The sequence below is a fragment of the Gopherus flavomarginatus genome, chromosome 2, assembly GCF_025201925.1.
Source record: "Gopherus flavomarginatus isolate rGopFla2 chromosome 2, rGopFla2.mat.asm, whole genome shotgun sequence".
Classification (NCBI taxonomy): Eukaryota; Metazoa; Chordata; order Testudines; family Testudinidae; genus Gopherus; species Gopherus flavomarginatus.
This window is the reverse complement of record NC_066618.1, coordinates 52214885-52230845: the sequence shown is the minus strand read 5'-3', so window position 1 is coordinate 52230845 and position 15961 is coordinate 52214885. Positions and strand designations below refer to the sequence as shown.

The following is a 15961-nucleotide window of genomic DNA, read 5'->3' as shown; positions in this document are numbered from 1 at the left end:
GTTATCAACAGCTGCCACTGTGGGTTATCATGCCATAAATATTGGACTGTCATTCCTAAGTGCTGCTGTGGGTCACCATGCCCTAATAACTAGTTTATTGTTCCCAGTTTTTTGTGTGGGATGGCATACCTCGCCATCCTCTCTACTTTCTTCAATACTAGAAGAGTGATTCAGAAAAGCAGGGTGTGTGGGGAGGAGTGGTCTCTGCAAATTGGTCAAGAATGATATAGTAGGGTTCTCCCAGAAGTCTCAGTTGTCTTCATAGCTTTCACTCAAGATCTCCTGCCATAGGGCCTGCTCCTGCATCTCAAACCATACTACATGAACTGGACAACATAGAATATTCCTCCAATGGAACAGTCTTTCCCAGTATCCTACATGCCTATGCATGAGTTTAGAAAGATGTGAGGTCCACAGTGAAGAGTTAGGCTGATGCAGTTACAGTACTCAGGAGCATGAAAAAGCCACGCGCACTGAGCGCCATAGTTAAGCTGACCTAGAGTCCCTGAGTAGAGAGCACTAGGTCAACAGAAGAATTATTTCCTCTGCCTAGCTCTCAGAGAGACGGATTAACTACAGTAAAGGTGGATTAACTACAGAATCTCACCCACTGGCAGAGGTAGGTTCTCCTATTACTGTAGTTAATCCACCTTCTCAAGGAACAGGAGCTATGCGTAGGAAAGAATTTTTCTGTAAACCTAGTGCTGTCTACCCAGGGACTTGGATCGGCTTACCTATGCTGCTCAGTGTGTGTGGTTTTTTTCACTCTCCTGAGTGATGTAGCTGGGTTGATCTAATTTTCTAGTGCAAAGGTGGGGAACCTTTTTTCCTATCGAGGCCACTGACCCACAGGGGGTAGAAGAAAAAAAATCAGTCATGGGTGACACACAGCCCGGGGGGAGGAGGCTTGGGGCTTCCCCCCATAGCAGGGCAAGCTGGCACTTGTGGTTCCAGAAATGAGGGGCTATGGGTGCAGTAGGGGGATCCAGGCAGAGGACTGGGATGTGGGGGTGGTGAGGGCTCCAGCTGAGGGAGTGGGCTCTGGGGTGGGGCCGGGGCTGAGGGGTTTGGGGTGCAGGAGGGGGCTCAGGGCTGGGACAGAGGGTTGGGGTTCTCTGTCGGCAGTGCAGTGGAGCTAAGCAGACTCCCTGTGTGCCCTGGCTCTGAACTGCTTCCACAAGTGGCCCCCATGTCCAGTCCCTAGGTGAAAAGGACCAGGAGGCTCTGCACTGTGCGTATTGTCCACAGCTCCCACTGGCCGCAGTTCCCAACTGATGGGAACTGCAGAGCTGGCGCTGGGGCAGTGCACCAAGTTTCCCCGATTGCCCCTGCTCCTAAGGGCTGCAGGGACATACTGGTCACTTCTGAGAGCTGCACAGAGACGAATGGACTCTTAATGGTCTGGCAACTCCAGCTTCCCCCCTCAGCAAGGCGAGCCAGTGCTTGCGGCTCCAGCCCCGTGGGCAGTGCCAAGGCTTGGGGCTTCCAGCCCATGACACGGAGACTTGCCGTGGGCCAGATGAAATAAAGCAGCAGGCGAGATCCAGCCGATGGACCGTTGGTTCTCCACCCGTTCTAGTGTACAGCAAGTGATACCCTCAAACACTCCAAAATTTGGGGGTGGGGTGGGGAGAGGAAGGAAACAGTAACTGACATGAACTGAGCAGTTCACCAGCTCAGCACTGGTGTTTCAGATTTTATTTACCTCGATCAGGTAATCCCTTTGAAATATCAATCTAAGATTTGATTTGCATAAAGGAAAACATAATCCCAACTGTACATACAAAATGACTGGCTCTACATTAGCTGTTACCACTGGGGTCACGGTGGATAGTTCCTTGAAATCATCTGCTCATTTTGCAGCGAGTCACAAAAGCTAACAAAATGTTAGGAACAGGATAGAAATAAGATAGTAAACATCATAATGCCACTATATACATCCATGGTACTCTCATACTTTGAATACTGTGTGCAGTTCTGGTCACCTCATCTCAAAAAGATCTTAGAATTGGAAAAGATACAGAAGAAGGGCAACAAAAATTATTAGGGGTATGGAACAGCTTCCGTATGAGGAGAGATTAAAGACTGGTACTGTTCATCTTGGAAGAGGGACAACTAAGAGGGATATGATAGATGTCTATAAAATCATGAATGATGTGGAGGAAGTGAATATGGAAATGTTATTTATCCTTTCAAATAAACACAAGAGAGTCAGGAGTCACCTGTTGAAATGAGGTGGTTTAAAACAAACATAAGGAAGTACTTCTTCACACAGTGCACTGTCAACCTGCAGAACTTGTTGCCAGGGATGTTGTGAAGGCCAAAAGCATCACTGGGTTCAAAAAAGAATTAGATAAATCCATGGAGAATAGGTCTATCAGTGGCTATTAGCCAAGATGGTCATGGACACAATCCCATGCTCTGGGTGTCTCTAAGCCTCTGACTGCCAGATGCTGGGACTGGATGGCAGGGAATGAATCACTCAATAATTTTCCCTGTTCTGTTCATTCCTTCTGAAGTCTCTGGCATTGGATGCTGTTGGAAAACAAGTTACTGGGCTAGATGGACTACTGGTCTCACTCCATATAATCATTCATATGTTCTTATGAAATGAATGGACCATTTAACAACTTCCTGAGCCTGCAACTTCAAAGTCTGAATCCCAGCGTGGGCAGAAATCTGAGACTGAATTGTCAACATTTGGGAGAAAAACCTGCTTTTGTCAAGGTGCTAGGGTTTTATTTATTTTGGAGAAAGGTAATTCAAATATAGCAGAAACTGAAACTATCTGTGAAAAGAAAAGATTATAAATGTGAATACTAACTGGGAGAGATGATTGGGATGCAAGAGTAGGAAGGAACAGTGGAGAGGATCTAGGATCTTTCACTAGGCATAGGGGTGTTAAGAGGAGGGAGTTAAATCAGAATAAGAGGTAGGGGACAGATGAGAGATTGGGGAAGTAGGAGGGGAGAAGGGAGAGGCTGGACAATGTGAGTGGTAGCAGAGGATATTGCCGCCCCACTTCCCTGCTCCAATATTAGCCCTGAATTTCCCCCTTCACTGTGTGTGCTGGGATCTCAGGGAGTACTACCCTCAGCACTGGCCTGAACCTTCTTCCCTGCCTGCTCTGGGATATCCTGCTCTCCTTGGAGTGTATGAGTCTCTCCCTGCCCCGCCATATTAGCTGGTATCTGGGTGGGGAGAATCAAGGCAACACAAGTTTAAACACCATAAACCCAGAAAATGAATAAGATAAAAATCACTCTGGGACAGTGGGGGGTGGGGGGGGGAGAAAGAGGGAGACAGACTGGGTGGACCTAGGATATGGCTGGGGAAGCCTCAAAGATAGGAATCCCAACTTGAGATGGGTAGTAGGCAGTGAGAGGTCCAGCTCAGTGTGCAGCTCTGGCTACATAATCAAGGTAGTGTATGGCCTTCCAGTAAGCTACTGCCTGTGACAGGTGTAAGCAGCAACATAGGCCAGAAAACAGGAAGGAACAAGTTATCACGTTAATGGTTTCAATGGTTTCTATAGTGCCAACTAATGGCTTAATAGAATAGGAAGGGGAGGGGGAGCTGGAAATGGGGGAAGGCCGCATACACTACATATTGCAAGGAATGGTGGTGCAGAGTATGGAGAAAAAGAAACACACACCAGTCTTCTCTCACATGCATGAAGTTACTGTAACAACTATCTAATAAAAAACTATCAAATTTTTGGGACATGGGGCCAGCGAGAAATCTCATCTAAAAGTCTGTTAGTAACTACACATCGAAAACATTTCAAAGTATGACGATTATCCCTATTCTACTATAATCAATTGGGGGGGGGGGCGGGAGGCGGGAAAGAGAGAGAGAAGCACTGAGACATCATATAGCAACCGTGTGGCCAAGTGGAAAAAACACTGGACTTGGACTATTCATAGCTCTGCCACTGGCCTGGTGGATCTTGGACAAGCCATACCGCCCCTATACCTCAGTTTCCTATCTGTTAAATGGGGATAACGATACAAAGTTCTTTGAGATCTACTGATGAAAAGCAGCATACAAAAGCTAGGTCTTTTGATTATTACCTAGCCATGATAGCATATCAACTGCAAACCAAGGTGAGGTCTGCAGCTGTCTTAATTCCCATCAGCAAACATAACTTCCTGTTTACAAAAGCCTAGGAAATTAATGGCAAAAACATTAATGTAGTGTTAAGGTTACCCAGTGATAGCTTGTGCCCTTTTAGAATGCTGAGTACAGCAAAACTCAAACTTCTGAAAACCAGGAAATACATATGAAACCAGGAAATACATATGAAATGCCCATGAAACCTTAACTCTGCCCTCTTTGAGCGATGCCCCAATATGCCCATAACATTCCCACTCTGCTTTTTCACTGCAATAGACAGGTGCTACCTTCATTTGGCCTACCCTCAAACTGAGCCTACTTGCTGACAGAATACCTTACTTGTAAAATTAATCACTACCTCATTCCCTTTGACAACCCCTTCATACTTCCTCAAAGAATACCATCCACAACTATACTTCCTCTTACCCATCATCAAATCCACATACTGCTCTCATATCCCACCTCCGTACTGACAATACTCATTGCAAGATAACCCCAGTGCCCTGCTACTAACAGAACCTACACAATTCTGTATTGAAATGATCCAGACTTGAATGCCAAGGTGCAATATGTACCTCATATCACACTCACAGATCTTCCAATCTGTTGCACCTTATTCTTCCACCATTCAATTCAGCTACACTTAATACAATGAACGCAGCAGTAGTGAACTGAGATAATTGGCAGTAGTTATTACTAGCTTTAGGTGGGGACCAGAGTTAAGACTGAGTGGTGTTTACCTTAACTTTGTATTTCCTGCTTGTCAGAAGTTTGAGTTTTGCAGAACTCAGTGTTCTAGGAGGACACATGCTATCACTGGGCCACTTTCACTCTGCATTAGCCAAGGTTTTTAATCATTTAATTATATTAGAAACCCACAGTGGAACTGACACAATGCAGTTCACTTGGTCATTTAGCATTCATATGAATACCAGCAAAATACGTTCATCTTCTCACTGGGAATACTGTCACTGGAGTAGTATGGATGAGACTACAGTGACGGCATTGCAAAGACTAGCATCAAATGGAGAATGACAAACCAAAAAAATAAATAGTATAATTACTCAGTATCTGCAAATGGGTCTTAACCCATTACCAAATCTGTAATAATTGGAGAAAATAAAATTTCCTATAAGCAGTTACCATGTTACAGTTCATCATATGGTCACATGCAACAATCTATTTGTAAACAAAGTACTGGAATATTTAGCATATCATTTAATCTGGCTAATATAAAGTATAGATCCAATACTACTGAAAGCTTCAAAAATTATTTTCTCATGTAATTTGTGATTTTCAAGGTTTTTGTTTTTTTAAATTTCATATGATGTTATGGTTTAGATAGCCAAACTCTGTATTCAGGAAGAGCACACATGGATATTGAAGTATGTGCTCTCCCAAACTTCAGTATTTATTATGGAACAGCTGGTCATGACTCCAGTTTAAGATGCATTCTGAAAAAAAAAAAAAGATCTTAAAATGGGGCATAAATCCCTGTTTTTCTCTACACGGAGGTGGCTTTTCAGTGTGGTATTTAACATATAAAATTCAAAGGGCATAATTTAAAAATAAGGTAATTTAAAATTTAGATTACCTGAGTGTTGAATCTTGAGTAACTGTAAGAATGGACAGTTTTTAAAAAGCAATTAATAATCTTTTTGTTATTCTTCACTGCAGAAAGTTTATCGGTCAGACCTGAGAATAAACTTCAGAGAAATGCATGATGAAATGACATCTTTCAAAATGGCCACCATCTCCTGATGTTCTCAATAGGAATGAGACCACTTGGTTAAGATGGCCATTATTTCAGAAGTAAGTTTAGTTTGTCTTTAGCAATGCTGGCCACCACCTCCCATTGTTCCAACAGAAGAGAAACCACACTGTTCTCGGGAAGATGGTGGCCCCAATATGCTATACTGGGAGTGGCATTGTGAGAAGCAGAGGAACATGGGGGAAGGGCAGAGGAAAGAGTGTATATGCAGAAGAATGTGGAAGGTACACGGAGGCAAGGTAACAGGAGAGGCAAGAGGAAGACTGACAGCCAGAGAAAGGCAGATGTGGGAAAGAGAAGAGGGCAGGCGATACCATGGTATTTACCAAATATGGTTTTTACCAGGCATAATCAGTTTCTACCATGCCGCAAAGCCTAGTTAGTCCCTGTTTCGGGCTTTTCTATTTTTAAAACTGTTTAGTTAATGCACTCCAAATTACACTTTGTTTCTGTTAAACATTTAAATTGTGTTACATAAGGCAGTACATTCGTAGATTAATTTAGGGTCATATAAATAAAAAGCAAATCTGTAGCGGGTGTAATATTAATATATAATTGAAATCCTGGAGATCAGAATGTCTGTATACATTTTGGTTTGGTATTTTTTACAAGGAAATTATACACGTCATGACTCATATTACAGTTTCCAGTACTGTAAAAACAAAAATCAAAAATATTCAATTATATTAAAAAATAATGTAGAGTTTTAGACTTGAAGCATGAAGAAGTCAGAAGCATGCTTACCACCAGACCAGACATATTTGACCATGCAGCATTCTGTAACAGAAGACCAACTCTGATGTAGTAGCTAGACCAAGCATATATCTCAGTTTTGAATAGATGTATTCCAAGTTTGAAAAGCTATGATCTACGCTTGCTGAACTTGCTGGACACTGATGCAATTATGTTTCCCAGTTTAAACTGGTATTTACTGGCGCCCTGTTCTAAACTAGTTTTTCCTGGGAAATTGCCAACACTGGAAGAGGGAGGGAAGGGCAATACTATCAGCAGTAGAACTAGGAGAATTTCTTCCAGAGATTTAAGGATTACAGTGATAAACCTCCCTTATTCTTCATTCTCATTGACTCTACCCAAGAATTGGTTGGGGAATACGTGTGAGGGAATACATGAAACAGTAGCTCTGAGAAATAAGAACTACCCTAATTCATTTCGATAATGTGTTAACACTAAAACCTAACAATGGCTATTTAAATGTCAACATTTTAATTTACATCAATCACTATTTTAGCAGAAACATCCAGTTAGCATGCCCTTACCATAATGACCTTGTATTCAGTAGGAAAAGATGTATTTTAAACGCATTAGCTAACGTATTAAAATCATTGTATAGTCAAGGCTAGTTGCTGTTTTACCATGTGTAGACATGACCAATCACTTCAAACTGAAACTTAACCACAACTGCACTATGAAGAGACTAGTATTGAGCTGGGGTAATAATGAAAATAGGTTTAACATCAGGGTGGATAAAAATCAATGATTTTATTAAAAACAGATTTAAAAATTGGATTTTTTTGATAAAATGCTTTTTGAGGAAAAAAAAAAATCTACCTAAAAAGACAGTTTTAATTAAGATACATTATAGCTCTAATATATCTAATCATGGAATAGGGATTATAAATTCTAATTCTATAGTATGAGACAATATATTCATGTAATGTTTAAAAAGTTTTGTAAAGGAGTTCCAATAGTTCATGGATTAGAGATCCAATCTTAGGGTGCTCCACAGGCTTCTGTATAGATTATTTAGGTCAATCTTTCTATCTAACCAATGGGACTTAGTGCTCAGTCTAGAAGATACTATCAGAGATGCTTAGTTTTGCAGTTCTCAAACTGTGGGTTTGTATCTCCGGAGGTAACATGCTTGTTAACAGCAAAAATGTTTTTTAAATAAATATATACAGCTGAGACATAACAGACTTCAACTCTATTGTCCCTTTGCAAATTTGTGTACACCAGAGTCAATCCCTTATCTCTCTCTAAAAGTGCAAAGTTTCAAAAAGTTCAATGAATAGAAGATTGTTGGAGGTGAAATAGATCTGGACAAGGAGAAGAAGTCTGGAGATAAATGTGAGAAGCGAGGAACATATGCTTTTGTCTTAAAATATTGTATGTCTGTCTAGAAAAAAATCTAGAATACTTAATGTCTGTCTCATGATGTTCTCTTCCTAATACTGCATGGCAAGAAAATCCTCCAAATATTAATGATTAACCTGTTGAATTAGAGATAGTTCACCTCCCAATGACTTCATAAATATCTGCTTCAATTACCTTTGGTAAATGAAATAAGCAAACAATCACTCATTTTCTGATATAACTGTAAAACTAATCTGAAAAGTTTTCAAAATAAGTCACTGTTTAAAAATGTATTGTGTGTACCTTCTAAAAGTGAAACCTACATCTCTGAGTTCTGATGAATATGTATTAAAGGTTGTACCAACCAACAAGATTGCATTTTTATGTAGAAAACCATGATTAAATCAAGTCTTCCTGATTAGCGATTTAAATCAAATCCACCCTGTTTAACATATTCAGAGATTCTAAGGCCAGAAGGGACCATTGTGATCCTCTTAACCTCCAGTATAAAATAGGCCATAGAATTTCCCCAAAATAATTCCTAGAGCACATATTTTAGAAAATAAATACAACCTAATCTGAGATATACCTTGACTGTTTGCTTGCACTTTTAATGTTTGCTTAATGTCTCAAACATCACATGCATATACTTTGCAACATGATAGATGCAGTGTTAAGGCTAGCTTTTCCAAGTCCAAGTAAAATGAAACTGTTGCTTAGAAAACTGATAGCCATCAACGACTGATGGCAACAACACCTATCAAACCACTCAAACTTCAATAGCAGAAGGCAGTATAATGTTTACTTCCTAGTTTCCTAATGCATTACTAAGTTCAGTGGGTTGCTGAACTCTGCTATACTGTTAATGTACCAACCCATATTTTGAACATGTTGGCTTCTTCATATAATTCTACTATATACATTCTTTCCATCTTTTCTTTTGCAGTTTAATGTGCAGCTTTTGTCTGTATGGAATACAGCAAAGGGCAAGAATGGAAACCAGAAACTTCAGAATCCTAATTCCACTTCTGCTACTGACTTGTTCTGTGGATGTTGACAAGTTAACTTATATTTCAGTTTCCCCATATGTATTATAATACTGGCTTACTTTATGGGGGTGAAGTTTAAAGTTAATATAGTGACTTGAAAATATAAATCACTGTAAGTACAACCAAAAGTGGAGTTCTTTTATAGTGGTATCCTCACTGAACAAAAATACTACTTTCTTTACATGTTTGTGAGCTGCTGCAACACCTGCAAGTTCAGAAGAAAAACCTAAATCTTTCCATTTTTCTATGCCATAGGATCTGAAAAAAACCTTTTAAGAACCTGTTTAATAGCACAAACAAGCTGATTAACACAGCACACCTAATAAACATCCTTATCAAAGGAGACGATCACCAGACCCTTGATCTATCTAAACAGCCTTTCACCTCATGGGATCTGTTTCAAATTTAGTCCAAAGTGACTTAGTTACCTGTGTTATGGATTATACTTCAACTAAAGCAATTTTTAAGGGTGAGGGTAGGGTAAAGGAGGAGGGAGAGAGAATTGTTGCAGCCACAAAAGAGAATGCTGCAATTGTGCATGCACGCTGGTCAACTCAGAGTAGGAAGTTTCATTAAAAAAATATTTCCTTATATTTAATTTGTTAGAGATAAAGGAGGGGTCTTGATTTTTGGTACAGCAGGACCCTTGGTATAAACTCCTATTGTGTCAAACTGTTCGATGCCTTTAATCCAGAAGACATGCAAATAGTTTAACTTTTTGAAGGTTTTTTTATTTTAATTTTTTAAATACCAAAAGCTTCATATGTGCATAGGCAAAACAGCACTCTTCTGAAGTAGTAAATGATAAGACACATTTATTCCTCTGGAGCACCTGGCTATTTCTTTCTCTTATTAGCGTTGGCAAACCTCCAGGAGTTGTTTATAAAAATATTAAAAGTGCTTAATTCCCTAAACAGCTAAATCAATTAAAATATTTTTGAAAGTTGTCCCTACAGCTAACTCTGACTTTGGAAATTTCAGGAAAAAAAGATTTACATTACAAACCATATAAGAGAATGTTTCTGATAATTGTAACACTAGCAGATACCACTGTAATTAACATACTCAAATTAGGGCATTTCTTCTGAATGCAAAATGTTCAATCTGAAAACAGGCAAAAATTCTACAAAACTAGTCTGTATTTGAACGGCAGCTATAATATTATGACCTCAGGGGAAGTGAGATTCTATAAATTCAGAAAGTTTTTAATATGAACTACTGTCTTTGCCTCCCTGCAAAAAAGATCTAAACTTATTCAACTAGAGGGAATTCTGGTAGCTTCCCCCAGCCCTCCATGTACACCCCCCCACCAGAACAAAGACTGCAACATCTATTTTGTTCACTCAACTGACATCTTACTGCAATAGTATTCAAGCCATCATTTCTACTGAACTGTCTTCTGTTGCTAGTCATGTTGCCTTATATATCAACCAATTTCTGCATTAAACAGGCTGAGGCATACATTCCTCGCCCCACAAAACTGGGTTATTCTTACATTCAACAAGCCATAGGGCTTTATACCCATTTTCTAAAACACTGGTTTGGGCTATAAAAAAAAACAAAAAAACATACACCTTAATGACGTAGTATTTTCCTTTTCTCATCTTAAGTTCAACTAGCACATTTCCAAGATTATTCTAATATACCCCCCAAAAAAGTACATTTACTCAGTGTTTTGGGGTGGGACAGGAGGTTTTTGTTTTTTGTTTTTGGAGGGGGGCTAATTTGATGAAGGTATACAAAACTTTAAAGTTCTCAGCCATGCAATTTCAATATTGATCATACAGAAATGCTGATAGCATTTTTAAAACAGTTTTCCTACCAAAGTTATTTTTATGGCATGTTTAGATTTAAGACTTAACATAAAAAAGCTATCTTATTTTAGAAATATAAATAGCATATTGAACATCCTAGAAAGGAGGGTGTGTGAAGAGGATGACGGGAGGAAGAAATGGAGCATGCCATTTTCATTCATGCAGTAGTGATGTCAGTGTCTGCAGCAACAGCAGTTGCCTTGACCCCTAAAAGGCTCAAACCCAAAGTAGTTTTACAGAATATGGTTTTTTATTTTTTTAAAAGAGTAAATCTCAGGAAACCCACTCATAATACTGGAGTATTTCACACAAGATGGTCTAGAGGGGGGATCACATTCAAAGCATCTATACTGAAAGGAACTGAGAAAAACACCAGGTGTTTTAGGTATAGAAAAAAGTCTTTTCTGTCAAAAGCATAGCCAGTCTCCCACACCAGCATGCTCCTGAAACAATGCAAGTCAGTCTGCACAGCCAGAACTAAAACGGTCTCTGCATTGCAAAAAATAGGATTATGCCAACAGTGGGAACTTTCAGTTTACATCAAAAGTGGAAATGCTTTAAGAGTATGACACAAAATGTAATAGTTTCATTAAGACTTATGTCATACTCAGGCATGATTAAGAGGCTAATAATAGCCAAAGGAGTAAACTGTGCAACCATCTGTAGTAAGATGGTCCATATTTGATGACAAGAAGTGTTTAAGCCCGCCACTATGACTGCAGTAGTACTCCAACACCATTCTATAATCTCCGTAGACACCACCATACAAACTACCACTGATTTTTACTTCATGTATATTATGCACTAAAGATCCAGAACAGAGTAGATCAAAGAAATGAGGCAAACTCATGCTGTGTGGTACCTCATCCATGCTCCAGATTTTGTAAATGTTTTTGGTTTTTTACTTTTTAATTCACAAAACTATAAAAACAGTCTTTATCACTCTAGTCTTCTAGAAAATGGTGCCTGTATTTCTGTAAAATAAAGCTGCCGTTGTGTGCAATAGTCGTCATTATTAGGGTGATCACGTTGTTTTCATTCATTCATGATCTGCTGTAGGATGTCAGTTTCTGCAACAGCAGCTCGCTGGACCTGAAGGGCAGCAGGGGGGACACAAATTCCTTGGGGTGCATACAGATTATGGACAGATATCTTGATGGATTACTTATAATTTTACATAGTATACACACAAAACAGCATCAAAATTTTATCTGCTGCTAACATAGTTTACCATAAGGCAGGCTCAAGCAAGTTTAATGATGGAGAAGTCATTCAGTACTAATTTATAGGTCTGAACTATTAAGACAAAGACAACAACTTACAGTTCCAAACATGTATGTCACTTTGTAAAATTAAAATTTTACTCAACCAAAAATGTATTTATTAAAAAAACCCACATAATACATTAATGAAATATTTAACAGCTCTGCAGTACTTCTCTCCAACCACAGGTAATTACCCACATCCCACGCTCCATTTGAAGTGCAGACCCTCACACACTGCAACATTACAATCCTTATCACAAAGTTAGACCTGGGAACCGATTTATAATATTATTTGTCATCAGCTTTAATGTTCACGCTTAATTATATGCATCAAGTCTGTTTTGTTTTGGCTGACCTCCCATTTGATTTCCCAGAATTCAGAGTAACACTGTACACTTGTATGTCTCTAAAGGGGAGAAAAAGGAAGCTCAATAAGAAAAAATATATACAAATTCCTAGAGTTAAGGGAACAAATGAACCTCTGTCTTTTAAATACAACTTGACTGAAGCAAAATTGCTAAGGACTGTTTCCATTTGAAAGCATGCAAAACCCAGTAACTCTACAAATCTCTTTCCAAATAAAGTTCATAGATCTATTGCATAATGTTGGCATAAATACTAAGATGTGATGGAAAGCATTTAGTCTTCGCTATAAGGGTAAATACTGTATACAGTATACCAACTCCATACATTAATATTATTAGTCATATGTTTATATACTTACATAGTGAGTTGCCTGTATATAGGACTCTTTGAATAGACAGATCAGCTCAAGTCACAAACACAACAATAGACTTCAAGAATTCACCACAAATCTAGTAGCGATTGGGGGGGTAGGGGGAGTAAGGGAACTGATTCCACTGCTACAAAACATGTTGACAACCAAAACATATTTATGTTAATTTCTGTGGCAAATTATAAAGATTGAGACACTCAGGGAGAGGTGCAGGGGGTGCTGAACCATATAAAATGTTCCCATGAAGAGGTGATGTGTGATACCTGATAACTGCAGCATGGTAACATACAAAGTGCATTCAGTCTGATTCATTCAACTGCTGAAGTGAGGGCGGGACTAAGATGGCCACAGTCACTTTAACACCTTTAATAATTCAACAGACAACATGAAGCAGGTTATGTCAGAGCTGCTGATAATGAGTCTGTACTTATTGTAAAGCTTTTTAGGCTGTATTTTAGGTTGTGGTTTTTAAGGTTTCTATCATTTTTCTAATTTCTTTCTTTGAGGCATTTTATGTTTTTTTAAGTCTGGCGGTTTGTTTCCAGCATTTCTTGAGACTATATTAGAACTCTGTGTTTTGTTTTGATGCGTACAGGAGAATTTTAAAATTCACATTTTAACCTTAAAGTTAAAAATGGGGGAGGGTGTGTGTGTAGGGCTTAAGGATTTGGTTTTGTTTTAAAATACCATGGAGAGGGAAGGCGTTGCTTTAGAGCTTATATCTGTGCCATCTCAATTCACGTGTGTGTGCGCAGATATATAGGGGTGGTAGTGGGATATTCTAGGGCTTTTCATTATCTCCAGGCATATACGGCAAGATGCATTCATAAGGTGTGTTTTACACCCATGTGCACTAAGGTAGGATATTTTAGAGCACCTATCTATACCTCATCAAGTGTGTTTGTATATCAAAGCCTGTGTTCAACCCTCTTTGCAAGGATGAGGGAGAGAGAGAGAGAGAGAGAGAGTGTGTGAGTGTGTGTGAGAGAGAGATACTTTATATGTTGTATTTGTACCTCCTCTTGTATGGGAGAGTGATCCTTTCAGGCCTTCTTAGCACCTTCTTTTGTGTGCATGTATGCGGGTGTATTTTACAGGCCTGTCCTTATCACTCTATTTGGGAGCACAGAGAGGTATTTTAGCCCCAAACCCCAATCTCTCTCTGCCAAGGGTACGTTAAAGCTTGATTTCTCACTCTCCCTTGAAAAGGGACATGACATTTCAGGGCTCATCCCCCCCCAGTTGCTCCCTTTTGAGGGAGATGATATAGAATTTCTTTTGAGGTCAGATCTCAGCCCCAATCTTTCTTTGGGAAGTAGGGAGAAGGGGTATTTCGGGGCTCACTCCCCGTCTTTCTGGGGAAACTCATCATGGGGGTATTTTCAGGTTTGAGACGAGTCTCCTGGGGGGTTATTTCATGGCTCGTCTCTTTGCAGTAGATCAGAGAAGGTGATTCAACCCTCCCTGTCCCTCTCTCGGGTGGGGGGTATTTCGGGGTTCACACGCCCTCCTCTGGAGGGGAAGGCGCAGGAGATGGTGTTTCGGCCTCGGCCCCCCTGGTCTCTCTCCGCCCCGGGTGTTTTACCTCTGTACACCGGGGAGCTGGGGCTCCGTCTCTCAGGTGAGCTGCTCCTCCTGCTGCCACCGCTCTCTGGCGAGCGCCGTTGCCTGCCCTTCACCCTCCCCGGGTCCGCCACGCCGCTTCCCGGGGGGACAGCCACTGCCACCGGCGGCGTCGGGCTGGGCGGGCTGCTGCCGCGGCCCCCTCCGCCGCCCGCCGGCCCGGTGTTGCTCCCCACCGAGGCGGAAGGGGAGCGGGTCGGGCTGTGCTGGCTGCCCCGCAAGAGCTGGTAGGGCACGGTGGCTCGGATGGGCTGCAGCAGCCGGCTGGTCCCGGCGCTGCTGGCGGCGCCTCCCCCCGCACCGTTGCCGGCGGCGCCGTTGGCCGCGGTGGGTGACCCGGCGGCGCCGCGCCTCATCCTCTGCGGCGGGTGGTGCCCGGGCGGGGTCTGCGAGGAGCTGGACGAGGAGGACATGGCGGGCAGGGAGGTCGCAAGTCCCGGCCGGGGCTCCGTGCGCTGCCCCCGGCCGGTTCCCCACATGCACCCGCCGCCGGGGGGCGGGGACGGGACAAGCGCTTCACGGCCCGACCGACTCTCTGCGCCGCCCGGCTATCCCCGGCGCTTCCTATCGGCGACGGCGGCTGCTCCCGCGCCAGGCTCTGGCCATCGCCGCCCGTCGGGCGCGCTGCGGAGCCCCGTTCACATCATATAGCGCTGCCCGCAAGCCCCGTGCGCCTACCCTCGCGAGCCGCAATAACCGCCACCCGCTCTCTTCGCCGCCCTGCCTACCCCCGAATGGCAACTCGTAGCCTCAGCCGCCCGGCAGCGACGGGCAAGGGCGGCAAGTAGCGCGCCCATTGGGTACTCTGCCTCCGTTAGCCCTAGCCTGATTGGCTATGGCACATGAAGGGCAGCACTGTCCACCAATCAGAGGTCCCTTTTGATGGGAGGGGGGTAGGGGGAGCGGCGCTGGGCTGTGGGGAGCTGGCAGCCGTGGTCTGGGCGGATTAAGTTGCCCGGTGGTGGGGTGGGTTAGCGAGGAGGTCGCGGTTGTGTTACGGGGGGAGCAGGCTGCCTCAGGCCCGGGGCGCGTGCAGCGCTGGGGCGGGCCGTTACCCCTGCTGTGTGACTAGGCCACCTCCTCGCGCCTCCGGGCAGGCCCGTCCGATGGCTCCGTGTCTTTGTTACCTCTGCGGCCACAGCGCGCAGGGAGAGCTGGCGAGGGCGCCGAGCGGGCACATGAGAGCGCGGGCTGCGTGAGGGCCGGTGCCGCAGCTACTCAGGGAGAGTAGCCCGACTGTTCCCGGGGTGCTGCTGGGGCTCTATACTACTCCGCGTACATGACGTGGGCCGTTGTCAAGTGAGCAGGCTCCCGTCGGCATTACACGTGAGGCCGTTATGGCCCCTGAGCCAGTGAGAAATGGGTGGCTCGTTCCTTGCCATTAAGATGGGTTTTATAGGCCCTCTTTTCTGTACCCGCCCAGGCCTCTAATCTAGCTGCACCCCCGTTTCCTCCTTTTAAATTTGCACCTGAACAGAAACTCAGTTGAAAGG

At 42.6% G+C, this 15961-nt stretch overlaps 1 protein-coding gene across 3 annotated transcripts in view; it reads right to left on the bottom strand.

Annotated features, from left to right (window-relative positions):
- The window catches only part of GLCCI1 (glucocorticoid induced 1), a 115639-nt gene extending 100444 nt beyond the window's left edge, over window positions 1-15195 (bottom strand). For all 3 annotated transcript variants that reach the window (XM_050938629.1, XM_050938630.1, XM_050938631.1), the window contains exon 1: window positions 14431-15195. In XM_050938629.1, coding sequence (XP_050794586.1) covers window positions 14431-14947 — 517 coding nt within the window. In that variant the 5' untranslated portion in view covers window positions 14948-15195. The remainder of the gene's footprint in view (window positions 1-14430) is intronic.
- Window positions 15196-15961: the final 766 nt, after the last annotated feature.